Source organism: Bombina bombina, chromosome 8 (assembly GCF_027579735.1).
Source record: "Bombina bombina isolate aBomBom1 chromosome 8, aBomBom1.pri, whole genome shotgun sequence".
NCBI classification, from domain to species: Eukaryota; Metazoa; Chordata; class Amphibia; order Anura; family Bombinatoridae; genus Bombina; species Bombina bombina.
The window spans coordinates 137,699,655-137,720,407 of NC_069506.1; the positions used below are offsets into that span (position 1 = coordinate 137,699,655).

Consider the following 20,753-nt stretch of genomic DNA (forward strand, 5'->3'; position numbering starts at 1 on the left):
TAGAATAGGGTAGGGATTTTTTTTTATTTTGGGGGGCTTTGTTATTTTATTAGGGGGCTTAGAGTAGTTGTAATTAGCTTAAAATTGTTGTAATATTTTTATAATGTTTGTAAATTATTTTTTTATTTTTTGTAACCTAGTTCTTTTTTTATTTTTTGTACTTTAGTTAGTTTATTTATTTGTATTTATTTGTAGGTATTTGTATTTAATTTATTTAATTTATTTAATGATAGTGTAGTGTTAGGTTTAATTGTAACTTAGGTTAGGATTTATTTTACTGGTAATTTTGTATTTCTTTTAACTAGGTAGTTATTAAATAGTTAATAACTATTTAATAACTATTGTACCTAGTTAAAATAAATACAAAGTTACCTGTAAAATAAATATAAATCCTAAAATAGCTACAATGTAATTATTAATTAAATTGCAGCTATCTTAGGGTTTATTTTACAGGTAAGTATTTAGTTTTAAATAGGATTCATTTATTTAATGATAGTGTAGTGTTAGGTGTAATTGTAACGTAGGTTAGTTTTTTTTACAGGTAAATTTCTCTTTATTTTAACTAGATAGCTATTAAATAGTTAATAACTATTTAATAGCTATTGTACCTAGTTAAAATAAATTGAAAGTTGCCTGTAAAATAAAAATAAATCCTAAGATAGCTACAATATAATTATTATTTATATTGTAGCTAAATTAGGGTTTATTTTAAAGGTAAGTATTTAGTTTTAAATATGATTAATTTACCGCTAGATTTAGAGTTCTGCAGCCAAAGGGGTGCGTTAGCTACGCGTGTATTTTTTCCCCCGCACCTTTTAAATACCGCTGGTATTTAGAGTTCACAGAAGGGCTGCATTGGGCTCCAAAAAGGGAGCGTATAGCATATTTACCGCCACTGCAACTCTAAATACCAGCGGTGCTTACGGACGCGGCCAGCTTCAAAAACGTGCTCGTGCACGATTCCCCCATAGGAAACAATGGGGCCGTTTGAGCTGAAAAAAAACCTAACACCTGCAAAAAAGCAGCGTTCAGCTCCTAACGCAGCCCCATTGTTTCCTATGGGGAAACACTTCCTAAGTCTGCACCTAACACCCTAACATGTACCCCGAGTCTAAACACCCCTAAACTTACACTTATTAACCCCTAATCTGCCGACCCCACTATCGCTGACCCCTGCATTTTATTTTTAACCCCTAATCTGCCGCTAAGTACACCGCCGCAACCTACGTTATCCCTATGTACCCCTAATCTGCTGCCCCTAACACCGCTGACCACTATATTATATTTATTAACCCCTAATCTGTCGCCCCCAACGTTGCTGCCAACTACCTACACTTATTAACCCCTAATCTGCCGACCGGACCTCACCGCTACTATAGTAAAGTTATTAACCCCTAATCCGCCTCACTCCCGCCTCAATAACCCTATAATAAATAGCATTAACCCCTAATCTGCCCTCCCTAACATCGCCGACACCTAACTTCAAGTATTAACCCCTAATCTGCTGACCGGACCCCACCGCTACTCTAATAAATTTATTAACCCCTAAAGCTAAGTCTAACCCTAACACTAACACCCCCCTAAGTTAAATATAATTTTTATCTAACGAAATAAATTAACTCTTATTAAATATATTATTCCTATTTAAAGCTATATACTTACCTGTAAAATAAACCCTAATATAGCTACAATATAAATTATAATTATATTGTAGCTATTTTAGGATTTATATTTATTTTACAGGTAACTTTTTATTTATTTTAACCAGGTACAATAGCTATTAAATAGTTAATAACTATTTAATAGCTACCTAGTTAAAATAATTACAAAATTACCTTTAAAATAAATCCTAACCTAAGTTACAATTAAACCTAACACTACACTATCAATAAATTAATTAAATAAAATACCTACAATTATCTACAATTAAACCTAACACTACACTATCAATACATTAATTACATAAAATACCTACAAATAAATACAATTAAATAAACTAACTAAAGTACAAAAAATAAAAAAAGAACTAAGTTACAAAAAATTAAAAAATAATTTACAAACATTAGAAAAAGATTACAACAATTTTAAGCTAATGACACCTACTCTAATCCCCCTAATAAAATAACAAAGCCCCCCAAAAAAATTTCCCTACCCTATTCTAAAATAAAAATAGAAAAGCTCTTTTACCTTACCAGCCCTTAAAAGGGCCTTTTGCGGGGCATGCCCCAAAGAATTCTGCTCTTTTGCCTGTAAAAAAAAACATACAATACCCCCCCAACATTACAACCCACATACCCCTAATCTAACCCAAACCCCCTTAAATAAACCTAACATTAAGCCCCTGAAGATCTTCCTACCTTATCTTCACCACGCCGGGTATCACTGATCGGTCCAGAAGAGGCTCCAAAGTCTTCATCCAAGCCCAAGAGGGGGCTGAAGAGATCCATCATTGGGCTGAAGAGGTCCATCATCGGGCTGAAGTCTTGATCCAAGTGGCAGCTAAAGAGGTCCATCATCGGGAAGAAGTCTTCATCCTATCCAGGCAGAAGAGGACATCCGGACCGGTAGACATCTTCATCCAAGTGGCATCTTCTATCTTCATACATCCGGAGCGGAGCAGGGACATCTTCTTCCAGCCGACGCGGATCCATCCTCTTCTACCGACGCCTACTCGCCGAATGACGGTTCCTTTAAATGACGTCATCCAAGATGGCGTCCCTTGAATTCCGATTGGCTGATAGGATTCTATCAGCCAATCGGAATTAAGGTAGGAAAATTCTGATTGGCTGATGGAATCAGCCAATCAGATTGAGCTTGCATTCTATTGGCTGTCCCGATCAGCCAATAGAGTGCAAGCTCAATCTGATTGGCTGATTGGATCAGCCAATCAGATTGAACTTGAATCTGATTGGCTGATTCCATCAGCCAATCAGAATTTTCCTACCTTAATTCTGATTTGCTGATAGAATCCTGTCAGCCAATCGGAATTCGAGGGACGCCATCTTGGATGACGTCATTTAAAGGAACCGTCATTCGGCGAGTAGGCGTCGGAAGAAGAGGATGGATCCGCGTCGGCTGGAAGAAGATGTTCCCGCTCCGCTCCGGATGGATGAAGATAAAAGATGCCGCTTGGATGAAGATGTCTACCGGTCCGGATGTCCTCTTCTGCCCAGATAGGATGAAGACTTCAGCCCGATTATGGACCTCTTCAGCCCGATAAAGGATCTCTTCAGCCCCTGCTTGGGCTTGGATGAAGACTTCAGAGCCTCTTCTGGACTGATCGGTGATACCCGGCGTGGTGAAGATAAGGTAGGGAGATCTTCAGGGGCTTAGTGTAAGGTTTATTTAAGGGGGGTTTGGGTTAGATTAAGGGTATGTGGGTGGTGGGTTGTAATGTTGGGGGGTATTGTATGTTTTTTTTTACAGGCAAAAGAGCTGAATTCTTTGGGGCATGCCCCGCAAAAGGCCCTTTTAAGGGCTGGTAAGGTAAAAGAGCTTTTCTATTTTTATTTTAGAATAGGGTAGGGAATTTTTTTATTTTGGGGGGCTTTGTTATTTTATTAAGGGGCTTAGAGTAGGTGTAATTAGCTTAAAATTGTTGTAATATTTTTCTAATGTTTGTAAATTATTTTTTTATTTTTTGTATCTTAGTTCTTTTTTATTTTTTGTACTTTAGTTAGTTTATTTAATTGTATTTATTTGTAGGTATTTTATGTAATTAATTTATTGATAGTGTAGTCTTAGGTTTAATTGTAGATAATTGTAGGTATTTTATTTAATTAATTTATTGATAGTGTAGTGTTAGGTTTAATTGTAACTTAGGTTAGGATTTATTTTACAGGTAATTTTGTAATTATTTTAACTAGGTAACTATTAAATAGTTATTAACTATTTAATAGCTATTGTACCTGGTTAAAATAAATACAAAGTTACCTGTAAAATAAATATAAATCCTAAAATAGCTACAATATAATTATAATTTATATTGTAGCTATATTAGGGTTTATTTTATAGGTAAGTATTTAGCTTTAAATAGGAATAATTTATTTAATAAGAGTTAATTTATTTAGTTAGATAAAAATTATATTTAACTTAGGGGGGTGTTAGTGTTAGGGTTAGAATTAGCTTTAGGGGTTAATAAATTTATTAGAGTAGCGGTGGGGTCCGGTCGGCCGATTAGGGGTTAATACTTGAAGTTAGGTGTCGGCGATGTTAGAGAGGGCAGATTAGGGGTTAATACTATTTATTATAGGGTTATTGAGGCGGGAGTGAGGCGGATTAGGGGTTAATAACTTTATTATAGTAGCGGTGAGGTCCGGTCGGCAGATTAGGGGTTAATAAGTGTAGGTAGGTGGCGGCGACGTTGTGGGCGGCAGATTAGGGGTTAATAAATATAATATAGGAGTCGGCTGTGTTAGGGGCAGCAGATTAGGGGTACATAGGGATAATGCAGGTTGCGGCAGTGTGCGGTCGGCAGATTAGGGGTTAAAAAAAATTATTAGAGTGGCGGCAATGTGGGGGGGCCTCAGTTTAGGGGTACATAAGTAGTTTATGGGTGTTAGTGTACTTTAGAGCACAGTAGTTAAGAGCTTTATGAACCGGCATTAGCCCAGTAAGCTCTTAACTCCTGGCTTTTTGCTGCGGCTGGAGTCTTGTCGTTAGATTTCTAACGCTCACTTCAGCCAAGACTCTAAATACCAGCGTTAGAAAGATCCCATTGAAAAGATAGGATACGCAAATGGCGTAGGGGGATCTGCGGTATGGAAAAGTTGCGGCTGCAAAGTGAGCGTTAGACCTTTACCTACACAACTCTAAATACCAGCGGTAGCCCAAAACCAGCGTTAGGAGCCCCTAACGCTGGTTTTGACGGCTAACGCCAAACTCTAAATCTAGGCGTTAGTTAATAAGAGAAATATTATTTAGATTTATTTCATTAATATTTAAGTTCAGAAGGTTTTAGGGTTAGTGTTAGACTTAGGTTTAGGGGTTAATAATTTTATTACAATGGCGGCGGTGTAGGGGGGGCAGGATAGGGGTTAATAAATGTATTATAGGTGGCGACGGTGTAGGGGGGGCAGATTAGGGGTTAATAAGTTTAATATAGGTGGCGGCAGGGTCCAGGAGCGGCGGTTTAGGGGTTAAACTATTTATTTAGTTGTGGCGAGGTCCGGGATCCGCAGGATAGGGGTTAATAACTTTATTATAGAGGGTGGCGGTATAGGGGGGGCAGGATAGGGGTTACTAGGTATAATGTAGGTGGCAGCGGTGTCCGGGAGCGGCGGTTTAGGGGTTAATACATTTATAAGAGTTGCGGCGGGGTCTAGGAGCGGCGGTTTAGGGGATAATAACTTTATTTAGTTGCGGAGGGCTCCGGGGGCGCCGGTATAAGGGGTAGAACAGTGTAGTTAGTGTGGGTGCTTAGTGACAGGCTAGCAATAAAGCTGTCAAAAAGTCGAAGAGCAGCGAGATCGGATGAGTGATAACTCTCACAGTCCGCTGCTCATCGCCCCGTAGTTGGTGCGCGTTTTTTGACAGATTTATTGATAACTTAGGCGAAATTTTGCCGGTCCGCGGTGGCGATCATAGGTGAGCTTAGACGGGCGTATTGAACCGGTGAAGGCAGGTAAAGTAGACGGCTTGATAACTAGGCCCCTATGGCCGTTAACAATAGTACAAATGAGAAATGAGAGTGAAACATATGGCTAGACAATAATGTCTACTATAGCAAGTAAGTAATGAGCATTAACAGGAAGTATGTAACAGCCAATAAGATTAGTAGGAAATGCCTATCAGCATGTGTAGGAACTTCCTTTAAGGATTTGTAGGAAGTATGCAACTGATACAGATGTAAAAAAATTAAATGTATTTGATCTTAAACAGTCTTTAAGACACTTTTTTTAATTTGAAAAAGTTTAGATGTTGCCTTTTCTATGCAAAAAAAACCAAAACACTTTCAGTACCGTGTCCCTTTAAATTTGAATGTTACAACTTTTCATAGAATGGTTTGATATCACAAAGGAACCAATTAAGACTGACTCAGTTATTTTTTGTTAGAGACATGTTACCCAAACACAAGTTACTTGGAAGTGATGCAGCATATATGTAACAAGGTGACTAGAAAATATTACATGAACATTTCTGTATAAGAAATAGCCACAGCAACAAAAATCCACAGCACCACTTGTAGGAGGAATTTTCTTTTCTTTATTTCTTATCGTATAAAAAGCATGCAGGCACACGGGGGCGGAGCCTGACCACGCAGGAAGATGGTCGCACACTAGAAGGGCTCCTGCTTCTTAAACTGGCAGAAAGCATGTAAATAGCACTTATCACTTAGTTTATAAGCACTCTAGTATCTATCTAGGAACAATATATACCTCTGGAAGAACAAGCAGTTTGCAGAAAGAGCTCGTCTGCAGATACTGTATAATTGTTTAAAGGCAGCAGCCTGGATCTGCATGAAAGATAACCCACGTGAATTTTACAATTGCCTACACTAACAGCAACTAACCGGAGGCTGTTTGTATTATATTGACCCCCAATTGCCTCAAGGTGGAGACTGAACCGGCAAGCTGACGGACCCCGTGGCGCAACTTCCAGGCAAGCATTGGTGCATACCTGGCACTCGGGCCCACAAACTGCCGGGAGACTGCGGCCTTTATAACACCCGAGAGCGGCGCCGGACACACGCCAGACTCACCTGCCGTTACTACAAGCGGGGAGAGAAACCCCGAACCACACAGACGCTGCGAGCAAACAGCGGCCAAGGACTATAATAAGCCCCATCACACATACCTTTGAAGGGCCTTTAGTGTGGACTGGCAGTGGTCTTAGAAGTGCTCCGGATTCCCCCGTCAGGGCTGAGCGCAGAAGAGAAGATATTTGGGCCACATAGATGCCGCAACCAAGCGGAGGTACCGGATCAAAGTAGCACTGTTGCGCATACCTTTGGAGTGAGCCGGATCTAACTGCCAAGGGCCCTGCACAAGGAGAGAAGCACAGGGCCGGGTGGATACCGCATAGCTGTAGCCCTGTTGCACATTGTCAGGGTGTGAACCGGCAGAGTGGTAAGCATAGAAAAATAAATTAAGAAATACGCTGGGCTTGGTGGTATCTTATAATTTAAATAATCGTGGGACCATATTGACTGTTAAAATATTTAAGATTATGCAGATGCACAGAGTCCTCAATAAAACTATAAGCAGCACATTAAGATTGAGGCAGAGCAGCAGAGTCTGCTTCATTGTATTAAATTCTACAGACAGACTTCTCAACCATTCTTAAAGACCTGACACAGCACAGCACCCAGGCTGGCAGGTCAGAATTTAACTATACCAACAACCACATTCCAGAAGTAGAATTTGAGCTGAAAACAAATCTATCAGCGTGCACCTGAGCTCATAATTGTTATTACTGCTTCAGGGCATGCCTAATAAAAGAATAAACAAAGCAGACAAGATAGGTACCTCAAAATCTATGAGCCATTATCTTAAACCAGTAGATTCTGAAAAGATCACACCAGCTGCAGATATGGCGAACCCTCAAGAGACTCGTGCACCATCTATCTCAAATGCTGACACTTCTCAATCACAGTTTCTTACTAAAGAAGACATATCACATCTATCTTCTAAATCGGATATACAAGGAGTAATGACAGAGATGAGGAGCCTGTTTGGCGACTTGAGAAAGGACTTTTCGGCACTGGAAACGAGAGTTCTAGCTATTGAAAAGTCAGCCAAGGAAAGCGCCTCTTCCCTACACCAACAATCAACGGATATCCTCCACCATTCTGACAATTTGCAATACCTTAATGACAAATTAGAGGACATTGACAACAGAGGCCGCAGGAATAACCTGCGATTTCGGGGGGTCTTTGAGACCATTACCCCACAAAATATTGAGGGATACCTCCAAGCATTGTTCAGAATCATAAAGGACTCCCCATCGTCACCTGAGATCCCAATTGAAAGGGCGCATCGGGCACTTAGGCCCAAACCACCAAACAAAGCCCCCCCCAAGAGACATTATCGTCAGATTTCTTAGCTTTAAAGATAAAGAAGAAATTCTTCAGGGAGCACGGCAAAAACACCCTATAACACATGTTGGGGAGGAAATCTAGGTCGTCACATCACATCTGTCCTCCGAAGCAACAAAGTCCTGTACAGATGGGGCTTTCCAGTCTCCATTATAGCTTCTAATAATAACAAAACTGTTATATTTAGACCGGGGATGGACCATCGGATCTTTTTTGAAAATTTGTCATTGCAAGGCCCTATTCTCAGTGATGCTGCAACAGGAACAGGGTCGGTTGTTAACCGTCCTCCCAGAAATCAGGATGCAGAAGAACTGGTTGGATAGATCCCAACATGGCCTTTCTGTCCACTTATTCTGAATACGTCATGGACCAAGTAGACATTTAAGTACCTCACATATACTGCATTAAAGCAGCGCTTTTACACTTTTCCGCTGCTTGTGGATACTGAATGAACTGAATGCAGATTATTCTTTACTGTAAGATGACTTATTTAGGCACTCCACCTTTATAGGTCTCTGATATGGTACTTATTACTTGTAACTGATGGTCTAAATATGACTCTCAAAACATAGCAGGTAGGAGAAGCCTTTTGTAGGGCCTGGAAGACCTGCAAGTTGTGCAAACACCACTCCCGTCAGGTAAAATATTGTATTTGAAATGTTAGAAGATTTGAGATGTTAATGTTTTGAGATATGCAAAAATGTCTTCACTGTTTGTTAACTTGTTCATCTGTTTAAATACTCAGGATTTTAGCACAAACATTTTTTTTGAATAATGTCCTTAGGGTCTATATGCAGTTATTCTTCAATAAGGGAAATGAGTCAAGGGGAAACTAAGATATATATTGGGGCTCTGTGTGATTCAAATAGTTATTCATCTACAGATATGAATATAAGCCCTTAACACACTAATTTAAATTCCCACTACACAATATTGAAGAATGTTTATATTGTTATATTGATATATGTACTTATGGTTCCGTACTTAGATAGAAACAAATTATTATAGTGCTACAAGTACACATAGGATTACTCCTATTTTCTAATTATAACTTACGCCAGTGGAGGGGCTTTTCCCCTATCTCAGTGCTTATTTCTTTTTGTTCTAGAAGTTGCAAGACGTATTGTACCCTGCTATAAATAGGTGTCTCCAGGTGAATTGTCGAACCTAGGCGACACTTAGAATATTTCTTTTTAGAAATCAACATTTTATAAAGCAACATATTCCTTTTTACCTCTCCCTAACCCTATACCCATAGTTATAAACCTTCTACTCCCCACTTTATTTTCCTCTACCCTCTTCCTTCTTTCTTCCTTATTTGCTCCCCCTTTTTTTTTTTTTTGTATGTAAACCATGAAGCCCAAGTCCAGTAGGTTTGGGGATCATTCTCTAAAGCTTACCACCATCAATGCTAAAGGCCTTAATAATCCAGGCAAATGCTCTATTGCATTTAAAGAATTAAGCAAAACACAGAGTCAAATAATTATTTTACAAGAAACTCATTTTAAGAGGGATAGGGAACCTAGATGGCATAACACACAGTTCCCCCAAGCGTATTTTGCCTCAGGACAGAGAAAGAGAGGAGGGGTAGGTATTGTGCTCCACAAATCAGTACCATTTATCTCACAGCACATCGAAAAAGACCCAGATGGCCGATATATTATTTTAGTTGGTACACTTTACGGACACTATATTACACTGGCCTCGGTTAATGCTCCAAGTCAGGGTCAAGTATCTTTCTTTAACCAGGTACGAGACCAGCTATTAGCACACTCCAGGGGAACCACTTTTTTTGGCGGGCGACTTTAATATAGTAGCAGACCCAGTAATCGACACCTCAAGGGGGACAACTTGCACACCCTCATCCATCATCACACAGGTTAACACCATCCTATCCAAATTAGAGATTCATGACGTATGGCGCACACTTCACCCCACCTCTAGGGATTATTCATTCTATTCTATCCCACACAACAGCTACTCCCGGATAGACCACATATACACAGACTCCTGTGGTCTATCTATCACTCACCAATGCGATATAGGTCATATTTCTTGGTCAGACCATGCTCCGGTATTCTGCTTGATATTCTGGCCTGATATCCCCATCCAGGAGAGCACATGGAGAATGGACGAAACTATTCTGAATAACCCCCTGATTTTGGCAGACATACAGAAACTGATTGGGGAATACTTTGAGGTTAACACCTACCCCACCTCTTCCAAAGCTATAATTTGGGAGGCCCATAAAACTGTGATCAGAGGGGCTCTAATTAAACTCAAGGTGTTTCTTAATAGACAATACAAGACCAAATACTTAGACCTCCAATCCACACTGAGCTTACTAGAAGCCAAACATAAAGAGATTCCCTCATGTGCAGACACTACAAATCGATTAAAAAAAGCGAGATTAGAATTCCAGCAACATCTAAATGAGTATTATCAAAAGAAAGCCCTCTATCTAAAACAAAATTACTACGAGGGAGGTAATAAGCCAGGCAAACTCTTAGCGAGAACACTCAAAAAGAGAAAACTCCGCTCGTATATACATACCATAAAGTCCGGGGATGGTCATACGCTTCGCAGTAGTTCTCAAATAGCCAAGGAGTTTCATAAATATTATCATTCTCTATATAATATAGAGGAGAGTACATCAACAGCAACACGAGAATCAATAATAACACAACAGAAACTTTTGATAGACTCCTATCTAGGGGAAATAGACCTCCCCTCCCTGTCTGAGGAGGACTCCAAGGCGATGGACGCTCCGATCTCTTTGGAAGAATTATATGAGGCTATTAAGAGCTGCCCAAGTGGTAAGAGTCCAGGCCCGGATGGCTTTTCGGCACCATATTATAAAAAGTTTAACGAGGCTTTAGCTGGTCCCATGTTGGACTTGTTTAACGGCCTACGGGAAGACCCTACTTTATCGAGGGTTCTACTGGAGGCCCATATAACGGTATTGCCCAAGCCAGGGAAAACCGGGGATTTACCAGGCCACTTCAGGCCCATTTCGCTCATTAACTCAGACATGAAAATTCTGGCAAAAGTGCTAGCAAACAGGCTCAATAAACATTTACCCAATCTGATTAGTAATGATCAGGTTGGTTTTGTCCCCGGCCGCGAAGTGAGGGATAATATTATTAGAGTAATCCAGCTAATTAATCACGCGAAAGTCTCTGGATGTCCTTTAGTGCTCTTCTCCACCGACGCGGAGAAGGCATTTGACAGGGTGGGTTGGCCTTTTCTGCATCGTGTGCTGGAAAAAATGGGGATTGGAGAGACGTATGTGAATTGGGTTTTAGCGCTTTATTCCAACCCAAATGCTAAAATTAAAATTAATGGGACTCTATCAGATTAATTTAACATAAACAACGGAACTAGGCAGGGGTGTCCGCTGTCCCCATTGCTTTTCGCTCTGTCTATAGAAGTTCTGGCCCATAAGGTTAGGCTTAATCAGAAGATTAGGGGAATGGTAGTGGGAGATAGAGAACATAAACAAGCACTTTATGCAGATGACGTCCTTTACACTTTAACTAATGCCACAGAGTCGATCACGGAACTATTGAAAGAGCTAAGGGAATATGGGAAAGTTTCGAACTTCTCTTTTAATCTGGACAAGTCTGAACTCTTAAACGTCAATACTAGCAAAGGGATAATACAACAACTCCAACAAAATTATCGGATCCCCCTGGCTACTAATAAGCTTAAGTATCTAGGCATTCATTTAACACCTAACCCCTCAGACTTGTTTGGATATAACTATATCCACTGAAAGAATGACATCATGGCTGACCTCTCTTCGTGGAGGGACAGACCGATATCTTGGTTGGGCAGAGTGAGTGTCATTAAAATGAATATTCTATCTAGGATATTGTATCTTCTTCAAACTCTGCCCATCGCCCTCCCTAGGGGTTATATTTCTCAAATACAACACCTAATCGAACAATTTGTGTGGGCTAACTCAAAACCCAGGATATCTAGGCGCTCTATGTATATCCCAAGGGATAGAGGAGGTCTGGGCCTCCCGGATATTTACTCATACAAACGGGCAATAGGCTTACAAAGAATAATGGAATGGGCACAGAACTCTGATAACAAAGCCTGGATTGCCTTAGATAGACAAATCTTTAAAATTAATAATATGGGCATTCTGGCCTGGCTTCCACCATCACAACACCCTACCACGGTCTCTAGATATCACCTGGTAGAGGAAACACTAAACATATGGGATGCTACAATAGCTACCTCCACACATATTTCCTCTAGAAATTCTCCCTTGACACCTATTTTAGAAAACCCAGAGATCCCTTATTACAACAAAAGTATCTACAAACTAGCTCCATACAAAATTAAGGAAGGCTCTGTTGTTGGGGTGGTGGAAAACGGGAAGGTGGTTTCACAATCAGTATTAGAAAACTCCAAACCTCAGATTTTTACCTCCTGGTTACACTATCACCAACTAATGCACTTTTTTACAAAACACAAATGTAAACAGGACTTAGGTAGAGCTCTCACGACTTTTGAAAAGATATGTATCTCAGACAAAGACTTAAGACACACAATTTCCATCTTATACAAATTGATTGTCTTACAGGGGGATGATTTTTTACCAGTATACACAAAAAAGATGGGCTGAGGAGTTAGGAATAAACCCGAACTTAGAGATGTGGTTTAGAGCTTTTGGATTAATTAAGAAATCTTCTGTCTCTTCCACTATACAGGAAATGCACATTAAATATATGAGTAGATGGTATCTCACTCCACAAAGGCTAAATAAAATATTTCCATCCTTAAGCCCGATGTGCTGGAGAGGTTGTGGAGAGTATGGAACCATGCTGCACATATGGTGGTATTGTCCATGTATGTCATCTTATTGGACGGGGGTTTTGAAAAAGATGAAAGACACTTTAAAAATTGATATTCCAAATTCACCAAAGATTTTATTATTTCTAGATTTACCCAAAACACAAAACACAGCACACTTGGCACTTTTATTAATAATGATCACCTGTGCAAAAAAAGTAATCCCAAGAAAGTGGAAATCTCATAGCCCCCCCACCCTCGAGGAATGGCATTCCCAAATGGCGGAAACTTTGTTGTTAGAGAGTTACCACTATCTGAAAACCCATAACTTGGCAATGCATGAACTGATATTGGCACTGTGGCATGGCACAATATAATTTTTTTTTATTTTATTTTTTTCTCTCTTCTTATCCCCTTTCTTCTTCCTTTGCCCCTTCCTTTCCCATATGTCTTTCCCACTCTTCATAATATATTCTACCAGCTCTAGACTAAGAAGCAATGAAAATAATTTAAAATGAAAATGTTTATATACAAGATTGTCCCCTTCTGGAGGATTTCCTCTAGGATGGAAAAATCATATGACGAAGTATGAATAACGCTCTTTTAAGCTTTGTAATACATTTGTTTGTGTCTTAATAGTTCGTGTACAATAAAAAATGTTGAAAAGGAGCCGTATGTATACTCATTGTACATTTTTACAGCTTTGTTAACATTGTATTGGAATACTTCAATAAAGCTTTTCGGAAAAAAAAAAACATGTAGGCACACAGCAACAACACAAAGCAACGTTTCGGGTTATTCACCCTTAATCATGCATGATTAAGGGTGAATAACCCAAAATGTTGATTTTTGTTGTTGCTGTGTGCTTACATGCTTTTTATAAGCTAAGAAATAAAGACAAGAAAATTCCTCCTACAAGTGGTGCTGTGGATTTTTGTTGCTGTGGTTACTTTGAGGGGCGTTTGCAGTGGCCCCCTACCACCTGCACCAGGTATATTGCTGTTAGTCTACATTGGACTGTATAAGAAATAGAAGATATTTTATTTACAAATGTCCTGAGTAGTCACATCCCATTGTAGAGTTTCTTTAAACATCCAATGGGAATGCTAGTCCTGGGACATGCAAGGAAGTTAGCATCTGTTTCAGGTTACGGATATTTACTAGGAAATCTTGTGAGATTATGGTGATATTCCACAAGATCACAGTAAAGCTAAATGTCAGCTCCACACTGATGATGCTGATCGGCTGTAATTGAAGGATAACTACTGACAGAGCACGTACACTGGTATTTCAGGAGAAACACGTTCCCTTTTACATTGAGATGTTCATGTAATATTTTCTAGTCAACTTTTTACAGTTATGCTGCATTACTTTCAGTTGATTTAGCATATGTGTAACTTATCCCTTTAACTCTCTGATTGGCAAGAGGGCTTTGTCACCAAATATACTATTTAGCAAATTAAAATTGTAATTAATAGTGAAGGTGTTTTTGTACCTGATTAAATTTATGATTCCAATTTATGGCATGTCTGTTAATGAGAAGTTGCTCTCCCTGAGACTCGGACATGGAAAAACTACCAATCTGATTTCTCAGAATGGTATTGTTGTAAGCAATGACCCAATTTATAATCTCATATTGTGCTAGAGGTCTTCCATTCTCAAAATAAAACTCTTCTCCGGAGGTTGTATTGAAACGAAGATCCTTCAGATATTGGTTTAGCTGTAACATAATATGTAAATGAGAAAAAAATATTATTATTTAGAATATGCAGCATTTCCAGACTGTTTATGCTATAACATACATGAAAGCATAAAAGCAAACCTAAGGCAGCTCTCTACTGAAAAATATGTGATTGTAATTGTCATGAGACACATGCAGGACATAGCAAAGATGGTACAACTCTATTTTATTGTAAAGCATGGAAACATACATCTGGCAGCATTGATCTCACTAACTGTGACACATACAAATGGCCCTAAACCCGCCTCCAATCTGGTGATGTCACTTCCTACTTTCATCACATCTTCCCCCTTTTCAAAGGACAAAGCATACATTTTTTTTTTCATTTGAATATAACAAATAACAAAGTATACAACAACAATTTTGTATAGTATATAACAAATAACAAGTTACAGAAAATATAAACAATTACATTCTGACTTGAACATCGGGGTAGACTACCCTAGTCCACAGTGACTATGGGGTTATTCTGTCCATACTTCCGGTCACTGTTCTAACTAAAGTTAATCCCGATATCGGGCCGGAAGTTTCACCACTCTTCCGCTTGATGTAACTCTACATGAACTGTCCTCTGATACAGAAAAAGGTGATTGAGAGTCCGCTGGAGGCAAAGACATATCCCCGCTGTGATCTTGCTGAGAGGAAGACACCCTTTTTAAAACAGGGGATACCACAGGGGGTGGTACTGAGGCATCCAGTTCCAAACTCTCAGGTACAGGCTGAAGATGTTTTCGGTTAAGGAGGGACAGTTACACTCTGTAACCGAAAACATCTTCAGCCTGTACCTGAGAGTTTGGAACTGGATGCCTCAGTACCACCGCTGGTGGGATCCCCTGTTTTAAAAGATATGTCTTCCCCTCAGCAGTAGACCCAATTCACCAAACATATCTTCTGAGATCCTCTAGGCCCAAACCACAGACTGCTTTTCTGCTCAATAAGTTGTTAACACACTGACCTCTAATCACATGCACAGACATGGTGAATTTCCTTTGCTTGTACTCGCAGCTGGCAAGAAATGTCCCCGCACAATCAATGCAGCCACCAGGACTATGGATGTTTGTTGTAACTTTCACCAGCTGGGGCTGTCGAGGCAGTTTTATGAACGCTGCAAGAGACATTACAGTGATGTCTGCTCCTGTGTCAATCTTAAAGGCAACTTTGGCTCCCATTACAGTAAGGGTAACCCTCCAATCATCTTCTGAACCCGGCCATTCATCAATAGACCCCACAAAGGACACTTCTTGACCCTCCTGGTCACTATCCACCTGCATCTCCTTAATATATTCAGTCTTACACACCACTTCAAAATGGCCCATCCTGTTACATTTTCTACATCTTTTGTCTTTAGCAGGGCATATAACACTCTGATCATGGGCACGGTTGCACCTTGTGCATCGGACATGCTGCGCCCATCCACTTCTGGGCCTATCTTATGCCGTAGGTCTACCGCTCATACTGTGCTTTTCACTGGCAGCTCTCCTGAACTGCTGCACTTCATCCACAATACTCTCAGACCTCAGATCAGCACTTTGCTTTTTCACCAGTTCACTCTGGCGGGCCATCCTAATAGCCCCATCTAATGTTAAATCAGACTCTAACTGTAGCTTCAGTGAGACTTCAGCATCTGCAATTCCAATAACTAATCTGTCTCTGATTTGCTCTTCTTTAGCAACACCAAACTCACAGAATTCAGTTAGTTCATACAGGCTGCACACAAATGACTCCACAGATTCTCCCACACGCTTAGCATGTTTGTGAAAACAAGCCCTCTCATGAATCACATTTCTTTTGGGCACAAAGTGGGCACTGAGTTTATTCATAACTATTTCAAAGTCAAATTCTTCCCCTTCTTGGAAAATAAAAGCATTGAACACTGGCTCCACATCTTTCCCCATAGAGTATAAAAGAGAATTAACTTGTACTTCACCAGTCTCCTTGTCCAGCTTGTAAGCAATCCTGAAGCGCTGAAACCGCTGACGCCATGTGGGCCAAGCTGCAGGCTGAGAGAAATCAAAAGGCTCAGGTGGGGTAAACTTTGACATTGTCATCGATCAGGAAACAGAAGCGCAGGCAAAAACTTCTGATACCATGCCATGAGATGCAGGACACATGCAGGACACAGCAAAGATGGTACAACTCTATTTTATTGTAGAGCATGGAAACATACATCTGGTAGCATTGATCTCACTAACTAACTGTGACACAGACAAATGGCCCTAAGCCCCTCCCCAATCTGGTGATGTCACTTCCTATTCTCATCACAGTAATAATTTAGTAAAGGTATGAAAACCCTTTATCCAAACTGCTTGAGAAAAAGTTTGTATTTTGAAACAGTTTAGATTTTAGAATATTTGCATCTATAAAATGGAAAGTCATTGAGGCAATATTTACATTTCATAAAACAGCTTGTACATGTAACCAAAGGTAGTTTAATATAATTTTATAATACTTTTGTGACTTACAGGTGGGGAATATATATATATATATATATATTTTTTTTTTTTAAAACACATGAATGCATGTTTTTTTTAATGCACAGAAGCAAGTCAGAATTGGAATACATTTCCTCTTATGGCGCAAAACCTTTCACCTTTAACTGACAACCACAAACATCAGAAGTTACTGGGTCTGTGTGAGAAAGTAGGGATTAATAAAATATGGACACCGCTATCCTAATCTGACTCACAGTGGGGACCTGAACGAGGCGGCAAAGTAAAGACATATTACGTGCATGTTCTATGCACATATCTTGTAAGTGTGCATTTTTAAGCTTTTATATGTGACCCAATTCAAAATAAATACAGTGAATCGTGGATGCGCTTGTTTTTTTCTTTCTACAGGAACAGTATAGTATTTACCCCACTTCAGATCTAGGGGGTGAGAGCGATGTTGAGGTACAGATCAGGTATATTGTAAAATTACGAAACGCTGCTATGCATTGCAGGCCGTTTGTTTCATTTAGAGCTCTCTCTGAAACAAATGCCCAATGATTTAGGGTTGAGTTCCATGCTCCATTACCATCTCTCTCCTGAAAGTGATGCACGAGAGTACAAAGCATTGGCCCCTCTTGTGTCAACTTGAAGCCGGGAGTCTGGGTGAATAGTTTTCTCACTTGGTGGGCTTTCTCCTCGTACTGTCTCCAAATGAGTCTAGAGGACCTCACTGTCTCAGCTTTATCTGCAACTAGGTATGAGGCCTTAATACAGTTTGGCGTAATGGCCGGAACACAGGCTAGCTCAGCATGTTTCACCTCTGCCTCTGCTCCATTCTCCGCAGCCTCAGGGCCTACGTAAGCAATGACCGTCATCATGTAGCCCTATCTAGCAGCCAAGGGAATTTGTTCATCTTGCCACGTGGGATTTGAGTCTCCCGGTATTTCGGGTTTGCTAGGGATACCCTTTCCCGTCTGTAAATGCTCCACAAAGCTTATTATTGTATAATTGTGCTCAGATACAAAAGATGGACGCCAAAAAGTCCCCAGGAGGTGCGCTCGTGCAAAAAGGTGACATAGGAAGACAGGAACGCCCGCACTCTTATATGGAAGGGATCCAATGATGTTGATCTAAAATAAAGAAAAGAAGAGGCGCCACATGATGTAGAACAAACAGACAAGGTGTCCCCCCAGAGCCCTAGATAGTGGAGACTCACAGATGGGGCGGCACAACCGGAGTGCCAAACAAAGCGGCACGGGACACTCAGAGTCGCCCGTATGACTTGCAGCTTCCACTGGAGCATGTAGCGTACTAGCGTTATGTCAGGTTACCAACGATAGCCAGTTAGAGGATGCCGACCATCTGACAGCTCGTATCAGACAGCTGATGCCAGACGAGCTCGAAGGTGTCGACACAGGAAGCTGGGAGTAACCAAAGTGAGAGGTGCAGCAGGATACACTGGGATAGGCACGCTTGGCCCAAATATGAAGACTAATAAAAAGTCTTATGAGAAAATAGTAAGATGGACAAGCTGGTGGATAATAAAAAGTGTATATTTATTGAATACACTAATATAGCAAATATTAGTGTATTCAATAAATATACACTTTTTATTACCATGTGGCGCCTCTTCTTTTCTTTATTGTATAATTGAAAGGATATATATGACAGCTTTCAGCAGCTGTTTTACCCGGATAGACCGTGGGGGTTAGGCATACGTCTCAGACACAGTTGCGCCGCCACCACAGGCCTTGCCGTTCCGGAACTTCTATGCTGCTCAAATCAATGGAAATTTGTCTCCAAGCTATCAGTAAGTGCTGCTTTAGCCAAGTTTGTTTAATTGGAGCTTGGATGTTGTCTCTATTAGCTGATATTCAGTGGATTTACCAGCTCAAGAATGCAGCTTCAATGTACGTCGGCTATCTTGGCCACCGCCAGGAAGCGTCCCCCAAAAATAGTAATTTTTTATAATTTTATTTTAAAAGTTTGGATTTTGGAATTCCAGATTTGAGAATTTGTACCATCTCATATGACTTAAAGGAACACTGAACCCAAATGTTTTCTTTCATGATTCAGATAAAGCATGCAATTTTAGGCAACTTTCTAATTTATTCCTATTATCAATTTTCTTCATTCTCTTGGTATCTTTATTTGAAATGCTAAAATGTAAGTTTAGATGATGGCCCATTTTTGGTGAACAATCTGGGTTGTTCTTGCTGATTGGTGAATAAATTCACCCACCAATAAACAAGCGCTGTCCAGTGTACTGAACCAAAAAATAGGAGTAATAATAGGAGTAAATTAGAAAGTTGCTTAAAATTGCATGTTCTATCTGAATCACAAAAGAAAAAAAATTGGGTTCACTGTCCCTTTAAATGAGTTGCAAAGATAGTAAAGATAAGTATGCATATTTATATTGTCCATCCTTTTGCCAGGTCCTCTCTCATATTTCTTCATCATAGATGGCAAGTATAGATATTTTATTTACAGCCATTAAAGCATATACAGAATAGGACTGAAACAATTCAAAAATAAACATGCGATTTTAAGGTATTTTTCAATTTACTTTTATTATTAAATTTACTTTTTTTGCCTGGTATATATATATATTTTTGAATACCTACCTAGATAGAATAAGGAACAGCAATGTGCTATTGGGAACTAGCTAGTGGTTGGTGGCCACACACATATCCCTCTTGTCATTAGCTCACCAGATTGTTGCACTGGATCTGACTTCTGTGTGTTTACTTCTTTGCAGGGTTTAAACACATAAGTAAAAAACAGTACAGAGTACAATATTAAAATGCTCTATCACAATAGAACATTTTAATTTTTCACTTTTATGTCCATAGAAGCTTATTGATAAGAGAGAATGATCTAATTATCAATGCATAACTTACCTTAGAGGCATGAAAAGATTCATAAATAGACTGTTGTTTACTTTTCATGAAGGAAAGCGTGTTATGCAATGAATATGCTAATGCATAAACGGCTTTGTAAACGGCATAGGTAACTCTAAATGTGTTGACATCATAAGCCGAACCAAATACTTTGAGTGTCTCGTTACCTGTACAATTAGGTGTTAAACCCGATGTACTGCTGTTAAACATGCTATGATTTGCAGGAAGACATACAAATGTAAGACCCCACAATCTAGCTGTTATAGTATCATCTGGATATGTGTAAGGAGTAACACTATAAAGGAAATCTTTCAAACCAGGAATTTCTCCTTTATGTATTGAAAAGAGTAATGAGCCATTAAACACGGTAAAAAATGAAGCAGACGTGTCATCAGTGGAGAGGGAAAGTGATGTGGATGTAATCCAGACTTTTGCAGGTACAGAAAATATCTGTGCTGTAAAAATCATATCAAAAAAGCTGGAGAAATCACAGAAGAGAAGGATGACATTAGCTGATGACTTTTTAATAACATTAACTACATCTAACAAATTGATTAAAAATCTGTTAGAGGAAAAAGTTTCAAAGAATTCAACGCAGATTCCACTTTTGATCATTTCTGTTTTGAGCTGTTCACTAGCTCTCAGGTTACTTTCATCGTTGGTTGCAATTAACCCAACCCATGTCCAACCAAAGTGCAGCAGAAGTTTTATGATTCCCTTATACTGGGTATTTTCATTGGGTATGGTTCGATAAAAGGACGGGAAGAGTGTTTGATCATCTAAAATCTGATCCTGGGCTCCATAACTTATCTAATAAAAAAATGACAATAATTTGAAAT

The 20,753-nt window shown here is 39.6% G+C and overlaps 1 protein-coding gene across 1 annotated transcript in view; it reads right to left on the reverse strand.

Annotated features, from left to right (window-relative positions):
* LOC128638886 (vomeronasal type-2 receptor 26-like) overlaps positions 1-20,753 on the reverse strand; it is a 159,596-nt gene that overhangs the window by 53,942 nt on the left and 84,901 nt on the right. Inside the window, exons 5-6 of the mRNA XM_053691014.1 lie at positions 19,915-20,724; positions 14,337-14,561 (exon numbers count right to left, since the gene is read on the reverse strand). Coding sequence (XP_053546989.1) covers positions 14,337-14,561; positions 19,915-20,724 — 1,035 coding nt within the window. The remainder of the gene's footprint in view (positions 1-14,336; positions 14,562-19,914; positions 20,725-20,753) is intronic.